General features: G+C 44.7%; 3 protein-coding genes across 5 annotated transcripts; 2 read left to right on the top strand and 1 right to left on the bottom strand.

Annotated features, from left to right (window-relative positions):
- The first annotated feature begins 702 nt into the window (after positions 1-702).
- On the top strand, positions 703-4344 carry LOC113225486 (O-acyltransferase like protein-like). Its single transcript, XM_026457806.1, has 9 exons — positions 703-768; positions 1140-1370; positions 1481-1653; positions 1719-1904; positions 2016-2195; positions 2272-2422; positions 3587-3770; positions 3844-3986; positions 4053-4344. The coding sequence occupies exons 1-9, from the start codon at positions 703-705 to the stop codon at positions 4203-4205; spliced, it is 1467 nt and encodes a 488-aa protein (XP_026313591.1). The 3' UTR covers positions 4206-4344.
- Positions 4345-4764: 420 nt separating this feature from the next.
- Positions 4765-8571, bottom strand: LOC113225408 (small nuclear ribonucleoprotein Sm D3). 2 transcript variants are annotated; one of them, XM_026457714.1, is made up of 2 exons: positions 8108-8571; positions 4765-5168 (listed from the first exon to the last, which is right to left on the bottom strand). In XM_026457714.1, exons 1-2 carry the CDS (start codon positions 8414-8416, stop codon positions 5112-5114), a joined length of 366 nt encoding a protein of 121 aa, XP_026313499.1. In that variant the 5' UTR covers positions 8417-8571; the 3' UTR covers positions 4765-5111. The 2 variants fall into 2 exon arrangements, with proteins under 2 accessions (XP_026313499.1, XP_026313498.1); XM_026457713.1 differs by having other exon boundaries at positions 4766-5210; positions 8107-8571.
- A 528-nt stretch (positions 8572-9099) lies between these two features.
- Positions 9100-12577, top strand: LOC113225359 (zinc finger protein 668-like). 2 transcript variants are annotated; one of them, XM_026457643.1, is made up of 8 exons: positions 9100-9174; positions 9249-9418; positions 10084-10425; positions 11225-11392; positions 11463-11722; positions 11793-11900; positions 11971-12058; positions 12119-12575. In XM_026457643.1, exons 2-8 carry the CDS (start codon positions 9260-9262, stop codon positions 12248-12250), a joined length of 1257 nt encoding a protein of 418 aa, XP_026313428.1. In that variant the 5' UTR covers positions 9100-9174; positions 9249-9259; the 3' UTR covers positions 12251-12575. The 2 variants fall into 2 exon arrangements, with proteins under 2 accessions (XP_026313428.1, XP_026313429.1); XM_026457644.1 differs by having other exon boundaries at positions 9111-9418; positions 11971-12052; positions 12119-12577.
- Positions 12578-19395: the final 6818 nt, after the last annotated feature.

Raw genomic sequence — 19395 nt, forward strand, 5'->3', positions numbered from 1 at the left:
AAAAGTTTCGATGTTTTTGAATGAGTGCTAAAATGCTAAAATTAGCAATATTCATATTTCAATGGCTCGATAACAGTCTAATATTATATTTTTTGTTTAAAATTTGTCAAATACATTTTGAGTTATAGAGGGTCGGAAATACTGTTCAAAACGGTTCCTGTAATATAACAGAGTGTCATTCTTTGGCTGCCATACCGTGTGTAAATGTGGAACTTATTCCAAATGGATAAATAGAAAGTTTTGTTTAAAAATGTAAGGTTTTTCATCGTGGTATGACTTTTTATTCTTCCTATGATAATTCAGAGCACTTAGCAAGTGCCATTATCAAGTATGATGAGGGGTAGTCTATAAAATTTATTTCGTATATTATAACATAAGATTATGGGCAATGTATGTAATCTGGTTGGTATTCTAGACAATACCTAGGGGTATTCTGTACGACGTCGAACGTGCATTAGGCAAAGCATAAAATTTGTGTTAAATGTAGGTGCACAAAGCAATATGATAGGGAAAGATAGAAAACTGAAAGACAGAAGAATAGGAATAGCGATCAATCAATATCAAGATTTCTCAGTGTTTAGAATTATTATAAATGTGTGAGTTTTCGATAGTAATCGAGACTTGAGCACTTCCATTGCTTTTTTCTTCCGTAGTTAACTAGGTACTTAAAGGTATAATATGATGCCTCTAGTTTTGCGGATGATGGCTGCGGGTAATATTACGCTGCGGGCAAAAGGTCGCCGTAAATCTAAATTATGGCTATTAGAAGTATTCACATAATTCAAAGTATGTACCTACTAGGCGGCTTTGTCGTGACCTCTAGGTGTGTACATATCACGTAGGTAAAGGTATTATAAATAATTTTTGCTTCTCTTATTGCTCGCGATGACACGCCACTTCTACATAATTTACTGACGAGTTGCATCATCAACGCGAAGCGTATCGTAGCAGTTTGCGCGACAATACGCTTTTACTGCGTCAGCCACGAAGCTCTCGCGGGCGAATTACTTTTCTATAAATAAAGATATACATAAACTATTCTGTTTTTCGCCCTGGTTCGCAGCAGAATATTACAATTGACTGAAAATCTCTCGAGCCCGGTCGCTAGCGGGTCAAACGTTTCCTCGATTGCCGTGCAGGATACTCGTGGGCGCTGGCGTGGTCGCTGCCGGCGAGCTGGCGCGCGCTGCACGCGGCGCCGGGCGCCCGAGGGGCGGCGGGCGGCGGCGCGGGGGGGCGGCGGCGGCGGCGACACGGACCTGCGCGCGTTCGACGGCTTGCGCGTGCTGTGCATGATGTGCGTCGTCGTCGAGCACGTCTGCTGGCTCGCCACGCAGTCCTACCTCGTCAACACCAGGCACTACGAGCTGGTTCGTATGCCATGGTTCGACCCTAGTCGAGTTCGCACCTTTCTCGGACTCTTCGCGTCCGAGGTTCGAGTCTAGCGTTACTACACCGAGATCTCGCGCGTGGTGCACAGATGCGTCTGTCGACCGACGTCATGATGATGGTGAACAGCACGCTAGTGGTGCAGATCTTCTTCCTGATGTCGTCGTTCCTGCTGGCGCACAAGCTGCTGCAGCGGCGCCGCCGCGGCGACGGCGCGCCCCGGTTCGCCGTCTTCGCGGAGACGCTCGTGGACAGGGTCGTCAGGTGAGGAGGCGTCGGCGGCCGCTCGCCCGAGCCGCGCACCGACGAACCGGTCCGTGGGGTTGCAGGGTGAGCCCGAGCTACTTCTTCGTGGTGTGGTTCGCGGCGTCGTGGTGGGCGCGCGCGGGCCGCGGGCCGCTGTGGGCGCCGCACGTGCGCGCCGAGGCCGACGTCTGCCGCCGCAAGTGGTGGACGCATCTGCTGTACCTCAACAACGTGCTGTACGCCGACGACAAGTGCCTGATACAAACCTGGTGAATTAATCCTTTCGCTTTCACTCCGCCGTATATTCCGGTCGCTTCGCGAAGAACTCGCTCGGGAACTGTCCACGTAGGGTTCGTAACTCGCACTTCGCTGTCGAGCAGGTACCTGGCGGCAGACATGCAGCTGTACGCCCTGTCGTTGGCGCTGACGCTGGCGCTGTGGCGACGGCGGCGAGGGGCGATCTTCGTGCTGGCCGCGCTGCTCGTCGGAGCCGTCGCGCTGATTTTCGCGATCGCCTACGCCTGGCGCCTCATCCCCACCTACGTCATGCACAGCCCCGAGTCGGTACCTCGACGGGTTATTTCGCGACCGGCACCCGACTTTGGAATTAGTTGACGACGTTAGACGCACGTCCAGGCTGGTCCGCGCGATATACCGCGGCGAGTCGTCGTTCAACGTGCTGTACCAGTCGCCGCTGAGCAACTCGCCGGGCGCGCTGGCCGGCCTGCTGCTGGCGCACCTGCACCATCACCTGCTGGACGCCGGCGTCGTCCTCGCCGAGCACAAGGTCGGAGCCGCTTCTTGGTGATGTTGTACAGGAGCCCGACGCGGCACTACGTCGCCTGCCACCCGCTTGTAGGGCCGTACACCGCAGGCACGACTGACACGTGCAGCTCCTACTCGTCAGATCAGATTGTGACAATTGACAAAGCGGCTTAGGTACAGTGATGAAACGCCATTAATTGCCAACGCGTCGGTGACAGACTTGCGTAGGTATTCCAACTCCGGCAATGTGTTCGATTAGGGATTCGTAATAACAGAAAAGTTAAAATTAAGTTTAAACAAAATCCAAAGTTTAAAAAAAACCAGCCTGGTTTATTTTCACGAGCTCAAACATGGCGGAGTAACCGCTACATTAGGTGTCTCTCGCCTACTTCATCGCCAGTATAATCCCGTTTGCTGGAAAATATCTCCCTACAGCGAACGGTGCAATGTAGATTTATTGCTTTCTCTATAATATAGCTCTCGACTTTGTTTTAAAGATAAAATTGAAAAATCTCGTAAATGGCTGAAACGCTATCTACGAAAGTCAAGAACAAAAAATGCTTAGAGCAATACTCAAACAAAATACGAATAGAAGTCGCGCCGCGCCACTTTCGTGAGGCTCTACAGCACCGTAGTCATCTTTGAGTAGAAGGTAATGGTGACCGGCTTCACGTAAGTGAACTGAAATCGATTTCGATCGCCATTCCTGTGAGGCAGGTCCATAGATATAGAAAATGGGCAGGTCGAAGGGTCTCTTACTTCGCAATGAGCCGCCTCCGCGAGCCGATCCAAGGCTCAAAGTACATTGCGGCGGGACGGAATGGAAGCATCAATTTCGTTTCGCTGCGCGAGAAGACGCGGTCGCTGAGGTGCCACAATGCCCGAGCATTCGATCGCGGCTAAGGCAGTAGTATTTTGTCGACGTTTGACGTCACACTGTGCATGCCTTCGTGCCACTTCCCGCGACGGCGCCAGGCTTCGCCGACGGCAGCTGCGGAACTTTCGCGAATGCGCGAGCGTTCCGCGGAAGACGCGCGACGTGTTTTTGGCTCGTGTCTAGTTTGTAAGTTACACTTGACCATACATTTCATTACGCTACGTGGAATACCGTTACAACAATTCGCTTCCATTCCGTTCCGTTCCGTCGACGATGAATCGAGCCTTAGCGGGGATTCGCGCCCGGCAGGTGTTCCGGTGGGTGTCGGTGGCCAGCCCGCCGCTGGCGGTGCTGTGGGCGGCGCTGTCGCCGCTGCTGCTGGGCCGCGGGCCGCCGGCGCGCGGCGCGGCCGCCGCCCTCGCCGCCGTCGAGCGGCCCGTGTTCTCGCTGTTCGTCGCGCTCGGGCTGCTCGGTGCCATGAACGGCGTCAGATGTGAGGCCCCGCGACCGCCACCGCTGCAGCGAAGGCGCAGAAGGGACGGCGCACTGACCGAGGCCTGTTGCAGCGCCGCTGCGCACGCTGTTCTCGTGGCGCGGCTGGGCGACGCCGGCGCGGCTGTCGTTCGGCGTGCTGCTGCTGCACCTGCCGCTCAACAAGTCGCTCGTGGCCAGCAGCCTCGCGCCCGCGCAGCTCAGCCGGCAAGTCGCGGTCAGTGTCGGCCGGGCCCCCCACCGCGGCCGGGGCCCTCGCGATGACAGCCCACTGATGTCGCAGATCTTCGAGTGGTTCGGCGTGGCGCTGGTGTCGTACCTGTGCGCGCTGCCGCTGGCGCTGCTGGTGGAGCTGCCGGCGCTGCGCCTGCGCCGCGCGCTGGGCCCGCGGCCGGCGCCCGCGCCGCGGCCCAAGAAGGCCGAGCTGGCGTCCTAGGGCCGCCCTGCGGTCGCTTCTTCCGCCCGATCCGAGTCGCCGGCGACAAGACGCCTCTTCACGCTTTCCGAGCGTTTACAAGTTGGACTATCTTTAATGTTGTTGCCGTTGATTATGAACTTGTCATTTATAAATAAGCTTTATTCCCGGTAACTTCGTTCCAATTTTCCTAGTGTACTCGACTCGAGATGTGGATTGATAGAAAATATTTAAGTCATATAGTAGTTAGGCAAAGGTGGAGAAGGTTGGAAATAAAATAAAAATAATAAATAAAGGTGGAGACGAGGCGGAGAACTAGAATTCCTGTAGGGCGGGAGCGATGTAGCCGCATTAAACGTCTTGTTTTTGGTGTTCAGGTCAGAGCCGTTTGTCCCGAGTGGCACCCAAATATTCTGTAGCCTTTAGTCGTAACTAAACGTATACAGAAATAATTGCTAAATATATCCATGCCCAGCTCCATGTAAGCAAGGCTTGTGCAGTAATTATACTCTACGCAATTTTGTGATAATAAATGTAATGTTAAGTATGTGGTGTTGTAAGTGAAATTAAATAAATTTAACAGAAGAATGATTTTTACTGAAACTCCTAATCTGCAACTTTCACTTTATTTAGTCTCATTCCACTGTACATAAAGTATCACAATCCATACTTAGCCACGCCGGCTTCGAGACAAACACTTACAATTAAAGTTAATTTTCGACGCAAGCAGATGATGCCCGCAGTCACTCGTGAGTAGGTAAACAGAGTTCATCTTCCAATTCTCTACACTGTTTAATAACACATCTAACAATTAGCGCAGATACTATTATGGACACAGTACCTGATGTTGTACATACTCACCGGTGACCATGCAAAAGGTTTCATCTACCTGGCCACACAAGATCAATGCTTAAAATAGTGAATAGCTTAAGCTAGAGGCGAGTTAGCGTCGCGAAGGCCCGGAGCCACCCTGCCAGCCGCCGCGGTGCCCCCCGCCGCGCCCGCCGGCTCGACCGCGTCCCGCCGCTGCAACAAAGTGCCTTCAATTAATTCAAGTGCCTAACAACCACAAACCTGCTTTCAACTACAAAATGTTTGTGTTAGCATAGCATAGTATGAGAGTAAACGAGATTAACACTCAATAGTTTCATTAACTGCCTCCGTGGCGGAACGGTTACCATGCCGGACTGCCACGCAGAGGTCCCAGGTTCGATTCCCGGGCCGGGAGAAATGTTTTTCTATGGCTTACATTTATTTCTCTCGTGAGTTTGGGTGCAATTTGTGGTTGTCTATGTGTGTGTCCATGGCACCCGCGACACAGGGTTTCCCTAGTGCGGGGCTATGTTGAGTGTGTGCGTTATTTATTTATTTATTGTAAAAGTGAAATAATCAGAAAAACGGCCGATAAAACTGAAATAATACAAATAATATAGTAATAATAAAAAACTTCTCTGTAAGTGATTGTTTCCAAATTCCTTTATTTCATAATTAAGGATATCACATTTTATATCATGAAATCAATCTATATTTACAACTCAACTGTAGACAACAGTCTCTAAGCTGTGAGCACCAATACAGGCCGTATCACTTTCTACCTCTTCAGATGCGTCGTGAATTAAATGACGTTTGTTTTATATCCAACCTGGTTAATGGCAACATTGACTGTCGGAATTACTGTCAAAAATTGGTCTTCGCACTAACACACTGGCTTTGAGGCGGCGCCTCTTGCTTCACATGCCACTTTATCACACAAATTCCCGACACAACATTCATGTTGCGTGGATGTGAAACATATAATAAGTACTGCACCGACTATGGGTCGTATTCTAGAACTCTATTCAATGCTCAAGTCAGAATTGCACTGGCAACACAAGCACTGGAAATACGACCCTAATGGCAGGGACTTGAGTATGATTTCGAGTGCTAAAGCACTGCTAGAATACGACGCTTAGGGTCGTATTCCAGAACTCTACTCAATGCTCAAGTCAGGATTTGAGCAGACCTGAGCATGATTTCAAGCACTGGAACTACGACCTTAATGGCAAGGACTTGAGTATGATTGTTAGTGCTCACTGCAACACTATAGTTCAGGAATACGACTCTTGGGTCGTATTCTAGAACTCTACTCAATACTCAAGTCAGGACTTGAGTATTGCAGTGAGCACTGAAAATCATACACAAGTCCTTGCCATTAGGGTCGTATTTCCAGTGCTTGTGTTTCCAGTGCAATCCTGACTTGAGCATTGAGTAGAGTTCTAGAATACGACCCTTAGACTCTGATCTGATTGCGACAAGCATCACTAGGTTCGTCTAGTGTGGGTTTGAAATACTTTGGACAACAATAATTATAGGTGTGCTTAAACTTCTTTTACATTTTATACAATAGATGTAAGATATATACATATGGATAATGATCTATATGTAACATATATAGGGAATCGAAATATATACAAAATATTTATTTTTACGACTGCTTTAAACTATAAAAATGTAAGTAAGATCAGCATTACTTATTGGTTTGTAATTGTGATATCCAAATGTGGAGGTTTGTAATAGATATTTTTTTAGGAGCTTAGTTTAATTTAGTATTTGGTATAAGGGCCTCGACAAGCGGGAGACAAGTACAGGACTGTGCGCTTCCCTTGTAGCTCCATGACATGACACGCCTCACTACTTGTCCAATTACTGCATTGCAAACAAATATTCCTTTTGCAATCATCACACTGCACTCTGTTTTCATTGTTGTAGTCATCCTCATATTGAAAGCATTTCATATTTTGCAGGAAATACTACACTGGGATGAAATGTAATTATTTCTCACTCAATTTACCCTTCACTAACGACTTTAACATTATCCAATAATTTGTGCACAATTTAATGTTCATGTAAACACAAAGAACACAAAACAATACGTAATTTTGCTTAATTACAATTTTTGGCGAATTTTTTAAAATAGACGCAAATTCCAACACTGCTTCTCTTTCTGACAGTAGACACAGAAAAAGAAAAAAAAAACTTGCGTAACCTGTTATTTTGTGGTTCAATTGTGGATAATGGAGTTAATATGACTTAATCAAATCTGCTACTGTTATTTATAACAGCTATTGTTGAATTGAATATAATATTGAACAATAAACCAAAGCAAAATGATTATTTTTGGCACCACTTGTATGTAATTTGAGTGATATTAATTGCCTGTCGATATTAAAGTTCCAATTGCAATTAATCCAATCCAAAGAGAACTTTATATTGTGCACTGACAAGTTATAATCAGTGAACAATATGTACCTATTGGTATACCATTTTTGCCTAAACTTCAAGGAACGGAGCCAGAAAGTGGAGACTTCCTTACAAGATTTCTTTGTGCTGGATTTTTTCAGGATTCAGGACATCACTTAAGTACATTAAAAATTAACCATAAAAAATTGTTTCCCAAATGGGAAAGGGTAGGTAAACTATATTTATCAAAACTTCACAGTCACCTTCAAACGATTCAGTTTAATCACTCCACTGCGGCATGAACAGATCCAATACTGGTTCTAATGGTGGCCAATAAAGGTCCACTGATGAAGAGTTAATATCGTCTGTCTCACTCTCTCACTCTACTCACTCACGTACTCTACGTACTCACGGCAAATTCGGATAATAATAGCATTAGAGCCGACATTCGTTCTGGACCAATCAACTACAAATGGACAATAAGTACGTGGCCTGGCGTTACGAACATTTATCTATAACATTTTCATCAATATTGGTCAATTGCTATTTATTAAGTAAACTGGCTTCGCTATTCAGAATTTGCCAAATGTATACAATTTGGTACAATAACTGAATTGTTGTGAATACTATATGGTATTAAAAAAACAAATGTTACCAACACAACCTACAATTTGTTAGTAAACAAACTTCCAGCACAACTCACCTTGAGCTCGTAATATGGCGCTTTTCCCGCGCCCCGCAGTCGGCTTATTGCCTTGTCTTTTGAACATAGGCGCGTTCTTCAACATATCTGGTAGTATAAGGAACCTAATTTTCGAGCCTCTGATGTACACGTTCTCCAGCTGAGCGACACGTCCGTCTCTGTAGGTTACCGTCACCTGCGTCATCTGGCAATTCATGTTATCTTCAGCTTCAATTAGTTTACCTCGGTAAACTTCTCCGGTATTTGTTTCACAAGTCACTACATGGCCTTCCGCTTCGTGAAGTACTTTAATAGGCACACCTATAGACATATTGGATGTAGTACAACACAAAACTTTTGAAATAGCCTAGTTTTTGAACTATTTAAATGCGATGAATACGGATTATTTCCCAAAAAATGCTACGAATTTTTAGAAAATGGCGAAATCGACGCCGGTTTTTGACAGCCACAGAACACTATACTTTTTTTTTAATATTAGTTTCACGGCATCGGAATAAATACATCAAGCCAAATCGTCAATTTAAAACACGATACTCGGACATAAGTGACAGCGACAGTTGTATGCGAAACCAAGTCAGTGTTCACGCCGCGTGCAGGACTTCCTATTCTAATAATGAGTTTTTTATCTCACTCTATAAGATTATTATAAGTACGCTAGAAAAAATTTAATTCTTAACATCCTATTTATGTAAATAATTACTTAATTTGAATTTGTTCTAAGTTCTAAGCTTTTGTTTTGTTTTTATTAGTGTTAAAATGTTTTCGACTGAAGGACTTTGTATCCAGGTCATGCAATAAATAAAAAAAAACCTTAGGCTGTTCATCTGTTCATTTTCCATCCTCTAAGGTTCATTACATGTTCATTAGTAGTTTGTGGTTGTGGTTTGTGGGTTGATCCAAACCATAGATACAGAATAAATTCTACTCCTATTCTGTATCTATGATCCAAACGGAACGAAGGAAAAAAAAGTGTACCTAATACGTAGTATCTCTTATTAGTTTGTGTGTACCTATTTTTTGGTGTCACCCGCGGCTGTCGCATCTTTCTAATTTTTGGCTCTCGCCTTGGTAGGCCGTGTAATTTCTACTTGATTCCGAGTAAATATCTGTTGACAATTTTGCTTTTTACTTCTTCTTGCTAGAAATAGCAACAATGGCTGCAACTGTGTTGAAAATTGAAGCGGACGCTGCAGAAACTTGCTGCGTGTGTGGTGCGACCGGTGAGTTGTTCACACCCGAAGAATTCGATGCCGGCGCGCCGCCAATGCAGCTCCCGCTGAGGGCAATGCTGCTCCACCTCAACAATAATAAAGTGGGTAAATCTAATTTCTTCACGCAGTTTCACAGGCTGTTAAAATATTACTTTTCCAGTGATAACGTGAATACTTCGCTGCGCGAGTCCGTCAAGTCGAACGTCACCCGTGTTGTTGAGGAATGTAAACAAACAATTTCACGTTGTTTTTGTGGTTTTAATACAATGTTAGACAAAATACCTCTGGTTTTGTCTTTGTCCATTAGATTGTGCAACCGATCATTGTTATTTGAGTGCATTCCAGGTACAATTTGTCACATACCATGTATATACCATTAACTTTACGAAACTTGTAGTTTTGATAATAAAAATTATTGAAATATTGGAAAATTAATGATATGAAAGGATTTGTAGGTTATGAACTCACGGTGTTTGGTTGTCGCAACTAAATTACAAAAATAACGCAAAGTACGTAGATACTATTACATGATTGAGGTTATTTTATACAAATTTTCAAAAATTAATATCTCGAAAACTATTCATGTTCTAAATTTGAAACTTCATTCAGGGGACTCCCCTCCCCTACCCCTCATTCCCACATTATTTACCCTGCTCTTCAGCATTTGGTGCGAAAATATGTAATTTTGAGGTTATTTTCGTAAATTATCCTAACTATCAAACTTGCAGGTAGGGTACTAATTATCTATAATACATTAATGTTCCAGGTGGTTCCTGATGGGCGGTTGTGCGGCAACTGCGCGCAACGGGCTGCAGAAGCATACGAGTTCAGCACGGCACTGTCGACGCGCAGCGCGCCTCCGCTCAGCGAGAAGATCCGCGCATTACGGAGGAGATTGCACGAGTTGACACAGAAGATTGACGTTTTCATAGTCGTTGGAGGGCCTGGGGCCGGCAGCAATAACGCTTACAGCGAAGAGGACATTATTATGGTGGAGAAAGACGCTCTGGCCGCGGCCACGGCCGCCGACGACGAGGACTTGGAGCATGCCAAAAATGCAAAGGGAGATACCGTGTATCAGTGTTCAGTTTGCCCTATGTCGTTCCAGGTAATTAGTCTTATTTATTAAGTACGTTCATCGGATTGAAGTTCACAATGCAGGATGCAAGTACATTCAGGAAGATCGCTAGTCGTTCAATGTTTAAAAAATATTATATGCATATGCATGTATGCATTCAATGTTCAAAAAATATATACATATATAATGCAGGTATGGATTTAAATAGTAGTATATATGACTGGAACATAATGAAAGGCATTAAAATAAGTGTGAGGGTTTATAAAATGAGCCAATGGGCGAGTTTCATAAAAACATGTCACAAGTGTTTTAATGACTAATTATATACAGTTACATACACTGCTTTGTCTACACACATTATAAGCTCTCTGTGATGTGTTCAGGGACCGCATGTTACGAGTGGTGAAATGGTGGAAAATAAAAACTTTTCTCACGCGTGCCATACAACCGTAGCTTTTATTTTTATTATTATATTCATAGACAAACTAGAATTGGCCCTAACTGTCAAATCGTTTTACATCAAGTAACATGTGAAATTGTTAAAATTGTTTGCTATTGACATTTCATTTGGAATAAAACTTCATTTTGACCGATATTAGAATTGAGGTCCAATCAAATTGTTTGGTTTTTCAGAGACGTTCGAAATTTGAATGTAATAATATCAAGATAACATTTTCACTGACAAGAAATTTGCTCTAACAACACAGTTTACCTGTATGCTGGGCGTGATTTGCGGTTTTTGAACACATTATCGAGAGTTATGATGTGCGAGAGCGCATTTTGTCGAAAGAGATTTAAGTCATCGCGGGCGTTGTTGATGAATCGACAGCGCGCGGCGGAGTACCGCGCGCACCTGGCGTCGCACCCCTCGGACGCGCTGCACTCGTGCTGGACGTGCGGCGCGCAGTTCGCGCACCGGCAGGCGCTGCACGAGCACGCGCGCGACCACCAGCAGCTGCACCACCTCAGCTGCCACCTGTGCGACACCACCTTCGCCGTGAGTCATCGCCTCCGCCCCGCCCGCCGCGGCCGCCCCGCCCCTTCCGCCTGACGCGTCCGCTGCGCAGAGCCAGTCGGAGCTGCGGCGCCACGAGCCCGCCTGCGCCGCGCGCTGCCCCGCCTGCGCCGAGGAGTTCCTGTCGCGCCGCGAGCTGGGCGCGCACGCGGCGGCGGCGCACGGGCGCGGGGCCGCGCCGCCGCTGCTGTGCCCGCTGTGCTTCCGCGCCTTCCGCTCGGCCGACCTGCTGTCGGCGCACGCGCTGCGCCACCGCCAGGCCAAGCAGTTCGTGTGCGGCTACGGCGACTGCGTGCTGCGCTTCGCCACCAGGTGCCCCGCGCGCCCCGCAGCCCCCGCCCCCGCCGCCGCCGCCGCCCGCGCTGACGGCCGTGTGTTGCAGGGGCAACCTGATGGCGCACATCCGCAAGGCGCACGCGGCCGAGCTGCCGGCCGAGCCCGCGCCCGCGCCCGCCGCCGCGGAGGTGCCGTGCCCGCGCTGCGACCGCACGTCAGTACCGCCCTTCCCTCGGTCAGTGCCGGCTTCGGCTCGTGCGATGTTACGGCGGCCGTTTGCGCAGGTTCGCGTCCGGCGCGGCGATGAAGCGCCACGCGCGCGTGCACCGCGGCCTCGACGCCGACCGCGAGCGGCCCTTCCGGATCGTCCACGTGAGTGCCCGCCGCCGGCGCGCCCGGCCGCGGCCGCCGCTCACCGCGCTTGCGTTGCAGGAGGAGATCGTCGAGGGCGCGGAGGGCGCGGAGGGCGACGACATGGACGGGGAGGTGGAGTACCTCGAAGTGGAGACGCTCGAGGAAGCCGAGGAGTACGACACCAAGCCCGACCTCGCCGCGCTGCAGTAGCGACTGCCGCTCGCGGACAGTACCCTGACTGCGTTTCTAGCCCGAAGAAGCGCCGGAGCGCTGACGGTTGAACGGTTGGCATGTTCCCCCCGGTGCGTGGAAGGTAGCTTGGGGGGTTATTTCTTTATATTTTTTACAAGAACAATTCCAAAGAAGGATGACGAAAGCTGACCCAAAATCGACGAAGAGTCGTTCGAGGACTTTGCTAGTATCATTTTATGTTTTAGTTTATGCCTAATTATTAATATATTTTTAGAAGTCGAGATTAAAGAAATTGTAAAACAATGTATTTTAAAATAGATGCACAACGCAATTGATTCAGTTTGACCATAGATTAGATAACGTTCTTGTACGTACATTTCATTTTAAGCATGATTAAATGTTTACCTACCTGGAGTATTGGTTATTTTATAGTACACACGTAAAACATTAAAGCTATAAAATACCTAATAAAATAATCAATTTAACAGTAATTATATAAAGTAAAAAATAAAACAACGCGACACAAAATATGTGCGTGACAACCGGGCGTTTGAAAACTGCAGTTTGTGTTTTGACGGTAACTGCTCGTACGTAGCCGTCCTTTCCAGTACGCCTACGCCTACGCCGTCAATTTCAATGTTCTTCGTCGGTAGATGCCACTTACATTGATAATCGAATGACCACTTCTTCCAAAACTCCTTGTACATCTTCTGAGTCATCTGCCACCTGGTTTTGATATTGTCGATGTTGATGTCAGAGAATGGCTCTGATAAAAGAGGAGGAAGTCTAGAGTTAAGGCACGCTTCAATTTGTGCAAGTAATGTCGAATATTCCTCGAAGGTCAATTTTTGATCGCCTATTACATACACGCTTCAAGTGATGTTTTAGACTCTTCACAGCTGCTTCCCAGAGTCCACCAGCACTGCTCAAGGTAAGTACGTTGAAGTGCCATTTGACCCCAAGTTTGTTGACGTGATCCCGGAAATCCGTGTTGATAACTTGCAAAGCTTGTTTGTATTCTGTCGCGAGCACCCGGGCGGCACCGACGAAGTTGGTGCCGTTGTCACTATACATGTGTTGTGGCGTGTCGCGCCTGACACACATTCTTTTAAATGCGGCTAAAAGTGCTGAGGTGGTGAGATCGGACACGATTTCTATAGCCTTTATAGTTAGACATATAAACACTGCAATGTAGCCTTTGGTTGTCAAAATCCCACGTCCTTTATTATTGGCTTTGACGTCAACGTGGCCGGTGAAATCTACGCCGGTATGTGTAAAAGGACGTGAAATGCGTACTCGTGGTGACGGCAAATCTCCCATCAGCTGTGCTTGTTTCTGTGCACTGAAACGTATGCATTTAGTACATTGACGCAGTACTTTCTTTACAGCCCGATTCCCGCTTATAATCCAATACTTGTTCCGGACATGCGCTAGGGTAAGTTTAACACCATCGTGCAATGTAGTTTGGTGCGCTTCTGCAATAAGTAATTCCGTGAATCTTGCATGATGTGGAATTATAATCTGCTGCTTTGTATCAATGTCGAGAGTTGATCTCTGTAATCTTCCTTTCAGTCGCAGAATGCCCTCTGTATCCAAAAAGGGATTCAAATTTGCAATGCAACTTTTCCGAGAGACATGCATTTTGTCTCTTATGTTTTCAATTGCTTTTGAGAACATCTCCGCTTGCACTGATTTAATTATGATCTTCGTAGCATTTCCAATTTCCATCGCTGTTAGAAAGGACGCGTTTGTAAGTCCATTGTTATCCGATCGACCGCGTGCGTTTGTTATGAAACGCGACACCCAACATATAACGCGCACCGCCCGAGACAGTGAACTGTATTTATTTATAAGTTTACTTATAAGGGATGAAGTTTTAATTTGTACCGTGCAGATATGTTTCTTCACTTTAATTCCAACCTCTGGTGGTTCATATGTGTAGGTCGGTTCGTATCCATAGGTCGGTGGTTCAAATCCGGCTCGAAGGACCAAAATATGTGCCGTTAACACACGTTGCACTGCAGGATGTATGTAAATGCAAGTAGGACGATGCAAGGAGATGGAGAGATGGAAATTGCAATGCAAATGATTGGAGTATTATTAAATAATGTAAATAAAACGACCGTGTCCGAACGAGACAATAATAACACTCATTTATTGCAAAATATACATCGATCACCGTGATGTTGCAGTAAGCATAAATCGAATACTTATGATATCGTGCGGGTTTACTTGTGCATATTAAACTAACAAATGTAAATCATAAAAAATGTACGGTTTCACTCATACAAAAATGTTTAGACAATGTTTAAATGAGAGATAAGAAAGTTATTCTATTTCCTTAATGACGGCCACTAGGCTTGGGCCAGTGTCAGTTTCGATTAATGTTGTCAGTAGCAAAGGAACGTCTTGACAACAGGCGTCTTGCCAATGTCAATGTCGCTTTGAGATTGAGAACAGTGCGACCATCTGTGGCAGATTTCTCCCATTTGGACAGATTTAATTTTTATTCATTTTCATTGCGGCAGAACATGTTAACGGTATATTAAACGTGGTCGAGCTTGGCAGATTTAAGAATATTCAGCTAGTTCTTTATTATTTTTGAGAACAAACTAAAAACTTGTTATATTCTGCTTCTACGAACAAACATCTGAAGCGAAATACAGGACAATGTTATAAATATAACCTATATCAACTTTATAACCCCAGTTTCTACAAGCTGTACTTAATTAGCTTTTTTGATGCTTTGATAATGAATCACAAGTATTGATAAGTTTCTTTAATGCACATCGTCAAAAGTACTGGATCACAAAATACACGGGATATCTCCAACCTTCTTTACTAGTAGAAAAGTATATTCACGTTGCATTTTGTATGCACAAATTAAAACTGAGTCGCTTTTATTTAGTGCCGAGAGCGCTTCCCAGCAGATTTGCCTTTGAATCGAATTTATTAATGAGTGGGACGGGACGGTCGATGAGTTTGACATTCAGATTTTTGAAATGCTTTATTTACTGGAACAAAAATTTAATAGAAGTAAAAAGAAATAACTCCCTGTTTGATATCGAGTCTATATTGTAAGGTTTTTATTTAATTAGACATTTCAGTTTATTAAATCATTGCTACTTAGTTAAACCTTGATTTCAATGTCAATCAAGTACTCGGAGCCAGCAAAGATATTCCTGTTACGATACACATCGCACCCGAACCCAAAAATTGTCGTCACTCAAAATTGTGGCATTGAGAAAACAATTTGAAAATTAAAAAAAAAAAAAACAGAATGGATCTTATTGCGAATAATATGATTATTTTCATTTATACATAATTATTCATTTATAAATGAGAAGTCTGTTCGATTTATTTAAAATTCTAAAGCAATCACTCAATAAATGGAATAAGTAACACTTTCACGTATACAGGGTGTCCAGTAAGTAGCACGACAAACTGCGTGGGGTGATAGCCTAGTTCGAGGCCTACCTAAACAACATAAAGTATGTTCCGCAAAAATCAGTGGTTCTCAAGTTATGTAGTATTTAGTATAATTTAAAAAAATCTCTAACCTGCATCAGTTTTTCATTTTAATTTACATAAAAAACTAATTTAGGGATTTTTTTTTCAGCTGTAATTATTTTTGAATAGTGGTTCAACATAATAGTAAATGATAGGTTCCTAAGAAAAGCCGCAAAAAATGTTAAAAAGGTCGTCAAACTTTTTTTCCCAGTTTTTTATTTCTTGACCTTTTATGTTAACCTAAAGTGGAGTAAAGAAAATGTATGGGGCTGTTTTATTTAACCTTTTTAAAAACATGTCTGTTTATTGCTGATTTCAAAAAAAAAAAACACTTGTGGATTCTCATTACAAAAAACCAAAAAATGCTACTTTTATACAAAGTCAGAAAGAAAGTGAACTTTCGACTTAATGTGTAAAACCTTTCAGTAATGTTTTTGTTAGCATATTGATACTCAATATTTATTGCCGGTGTGAAAAAAAGCAGTATAAGGTACAGGTAAGGTACATTACTAAAATAAAACAAAAAATACAGTTAATATTTTTAATAAAAAAAAATTACAGCAAATGTTCGAATTGCCTGCCTCTAGCTCGAATACATAATCGACAACGTCTTAAAAATTGCGTTCTAAGCCTTCTTAGATTCATTTGCGTGATTTCGCGCGAAGCTGCGTTTATTCTGGCTCGCAGTTCTTCATCATTTCTTATTGGTTTGGCATAAATTTTATCTTTTAAACAACCCCAATAAAAGAAATCTAAGGGATTGAGGTCAGGTGACCTTGGTGGCCATAATATTGGTCCAAGTCTTCCGATCCATCTTCCTGGAAAGACTGCATTCAAATGGTTTCTTACTTCTACTGCATAATGGGCCGGACAGCCGTCATTTTGCAACCACATCTCCTGGCGTAAGTCCTCATTAACATCGGCAAGCAGCGGGGGCAAAGTTTCTCTAAGAAATTCTAAATATCTTGCCCCATTTAAAACTTGCGGCAGTTCCACGGGTCCTATGATTTCCTCGTTGAAAATCCCAGTCCATAAATTATTTTAAATTGGTACTGGGACCGATCTTCTCTGGCTTCATGTGCGTTTGCCAGTTGCCAGTTGTGCAAGTTGTGCATATTAAAAAATCCATCTTTTCGACACGCCGATTCGTCGGTCCAAAGTATTTTGTTGAAGAACAATGGATCTTCTTGATGCATTTGAAGCATGCGACGACAAAAAAATCATTCTTTGTTCGTAATCTCTGTCCATTAGCGTTTGCACACGTTGAATATGAAACGGGTAGTATCCATGTCTTTGAAGCACAGAATGAACCGTAGACTTAGGGATACCCGTGCGCAGTGAAATTCCCCGCACCGAAGTAGATGGATCGTCTTGTCGTTCTTGAAGAATAATGTCCTCGTCGGCAACTTGGGGCCGTCCACCGCCGCCTCGCTGACCAGGCAGTCTTCCTTGCGTGTAGGCGTTATGGATTCGCGTAAACATTTCATGATGTGGATGTCTTCGGTCAGGGTATCGTTCCTGATAAAGGCGCGCTGCAGCACGGGAGATTTGGCCCGCTTCCCCGTAAATAACGTGCATTTCAGCGTACTCTCTTTGAGTGTAAGGTTCATAAACGCGGCGATTAGCTGCCATGTTCAACAACAACAACAACAGCACAGTGTTTTCGGCAGTTGAAAATTTCACAAAAAATCCAAATAGCTAAGTGCAGTCCGTAGTCCAAAAGCTTGCCAAGTTGTCGCAGGGTAATCACAAACACATTAAAGTCCAAATCGAAAGGCAGAAACAAGAGTCCGGTGTAAATAAATAATAGGTCGGTCGGTAGGAGTCAAAAAGTACTTGGCGATGAAAAAGTTGTGCGTGTGCGCGTGATGACTAACGGCAACGTACTAGATCGGCCTGTCCAAACTGGTTCGGCAGGTAGATAGGTCGCTTGTGGGGTGGGGCAAGCCGTTCACTATTGTTTCTTTCCCATCCACAGGGAGTGAGAGAGAAATGGCAAACGTGTTTTAGATGCAGCCGAATTGCTGGGCTAGTGTTATTACGGTGTTTTAGAAAAGTAACGATATTCTTGATTTCTAGAAAATTTTTACTCATTGGTTAAAAATATTTTTATTTTATTTTATGGGAATGGGAATCCATAAGTGTTGTACTTTTTTGAAATCAGCAATGAACAGACATGTTTTAAAAAAGGTTAAATAAAACAGCCCCATACATTTTTTTTACACCACTGTAGGTTAACATAAAAGGTCAAGAAATAAAAAATTAAGGAAAAAAGTTTGACGACCTTTTTAATATTTTTTGCGGCTTTTCTTAGGAACCGAACATTTACTATTATGTTGAACCAATATTCAAGAATAATTACAGCTGAAAAAAAATCCTTAAATTAGTTTTTTATGTAAATTAAAATTAAAATCTGATGCAGGGAAGGGATTTTTTAAAATTATACTAAATACTACATAACTTGAGAACCACTGATTTTTGCGGAACATACTTTATGTTGTCTAGGTAGGCCTTGACCTAGGCTATCACCCCACGCAGTTTGTCGTGCTACTTACTGGACACCCTGTATTTTGAAGATTACGATTTGATATCACTTTGTAAATCCATGTCCAGCAATATTCATCCGAATCAAACAAAAAATGTATTAAAATCTTATTTGAAAAATGTTAGTTCAAACGTGACGTTACTTTTAAAATTTACGTTGTGGCAGGACTCCAACCGCTCGACCCTCAGGCTATATTTGGCTTTATGTCTGATATACTCCACTACCTCCTCAGATTTCGTGTAGTAATGCAGTCGTGACAGGTACAGCAGCGTCGTCGGTATGGCCGGGTCCTGTCGGTGCTGTCCCACACTGGTCACGGCTGGTTGGCTTCCTCTTTCTCTTCACCACCTTTGTGAAGCCGTCCTTATCGCACCGGTCCGTCTGCCTCTGTGGTTTTGCAATATCAGAGACAGGCTCACGGGGATTGTTTTTGCTCTTAGCGGATTGCCGTCCTTCGAGTTTCGAAGTGGCGAATGGGCTGGGACAAGCGGCTACAGCCGCGTATGCACGTGCAGGGGCTGACATGCATACGCGTGACGTTTACTCCGAGGCGGAGGGGTGGGCAGCTGGGCCCGGTGCATCACGCGAGACGGCAGCAGCGATCGGTGAAGCAACCATTTGTGCGTTGCTTAATAACGTATCTTGGGCACGCAGCTCACTTATGGTGTTCTTTGAAGCCTCCAATTTACACTGCAACTCGGCCAGGCTTGACATTCAGCATCCTGGTGACATCGACTTGGTCGAACGTGTCTGGGGGCCGCTTGTGCAGCTCCGTCGCCACGAATGTAGTTTCGTCGTTCGGGTCAGTCTTAGGAGTGTGATAATATCCTGGAAACTCTTCACGCCTCCATCGCTCCGGCGAGATCCGGTTGGACGTAGCTCTGGACCATCTTTCGCGTTCATTTTAGAGCGCCGGGATCGCAGACCTGTGAAACCGTGATCCGACCTCGAGGCGTTACCCTTCGGCAATACCGAGATGTTATATTGAAATACACCTTCACTATACATTAGTTTCGCTACATTTTCCGGAGGTTGTTCTAGAAGCCTATTTCACTATCTTTTCGGAGATGCCACTTTACGATCCTATCCAAGGTGACCCTGCTTTAAG

This window comes from Hyposmocoma kahamanoa, unplaced genomic scaffold (assembly GCF_003589595.1).
Source record: "Hyposmocoma kahamanoa isolate Upper Pololo Valley unplaced genomic scaffold, ASM358959v1 160, whole genome shotgun sequence".
Classification (NCBI taxonomy): Eukaryota; Metazoa; Arthropoda; class Insecta; order Lepidoptera; family Cosmopterigidae; genus Hyposmocoma; species Hyposmocoma kahamanoa.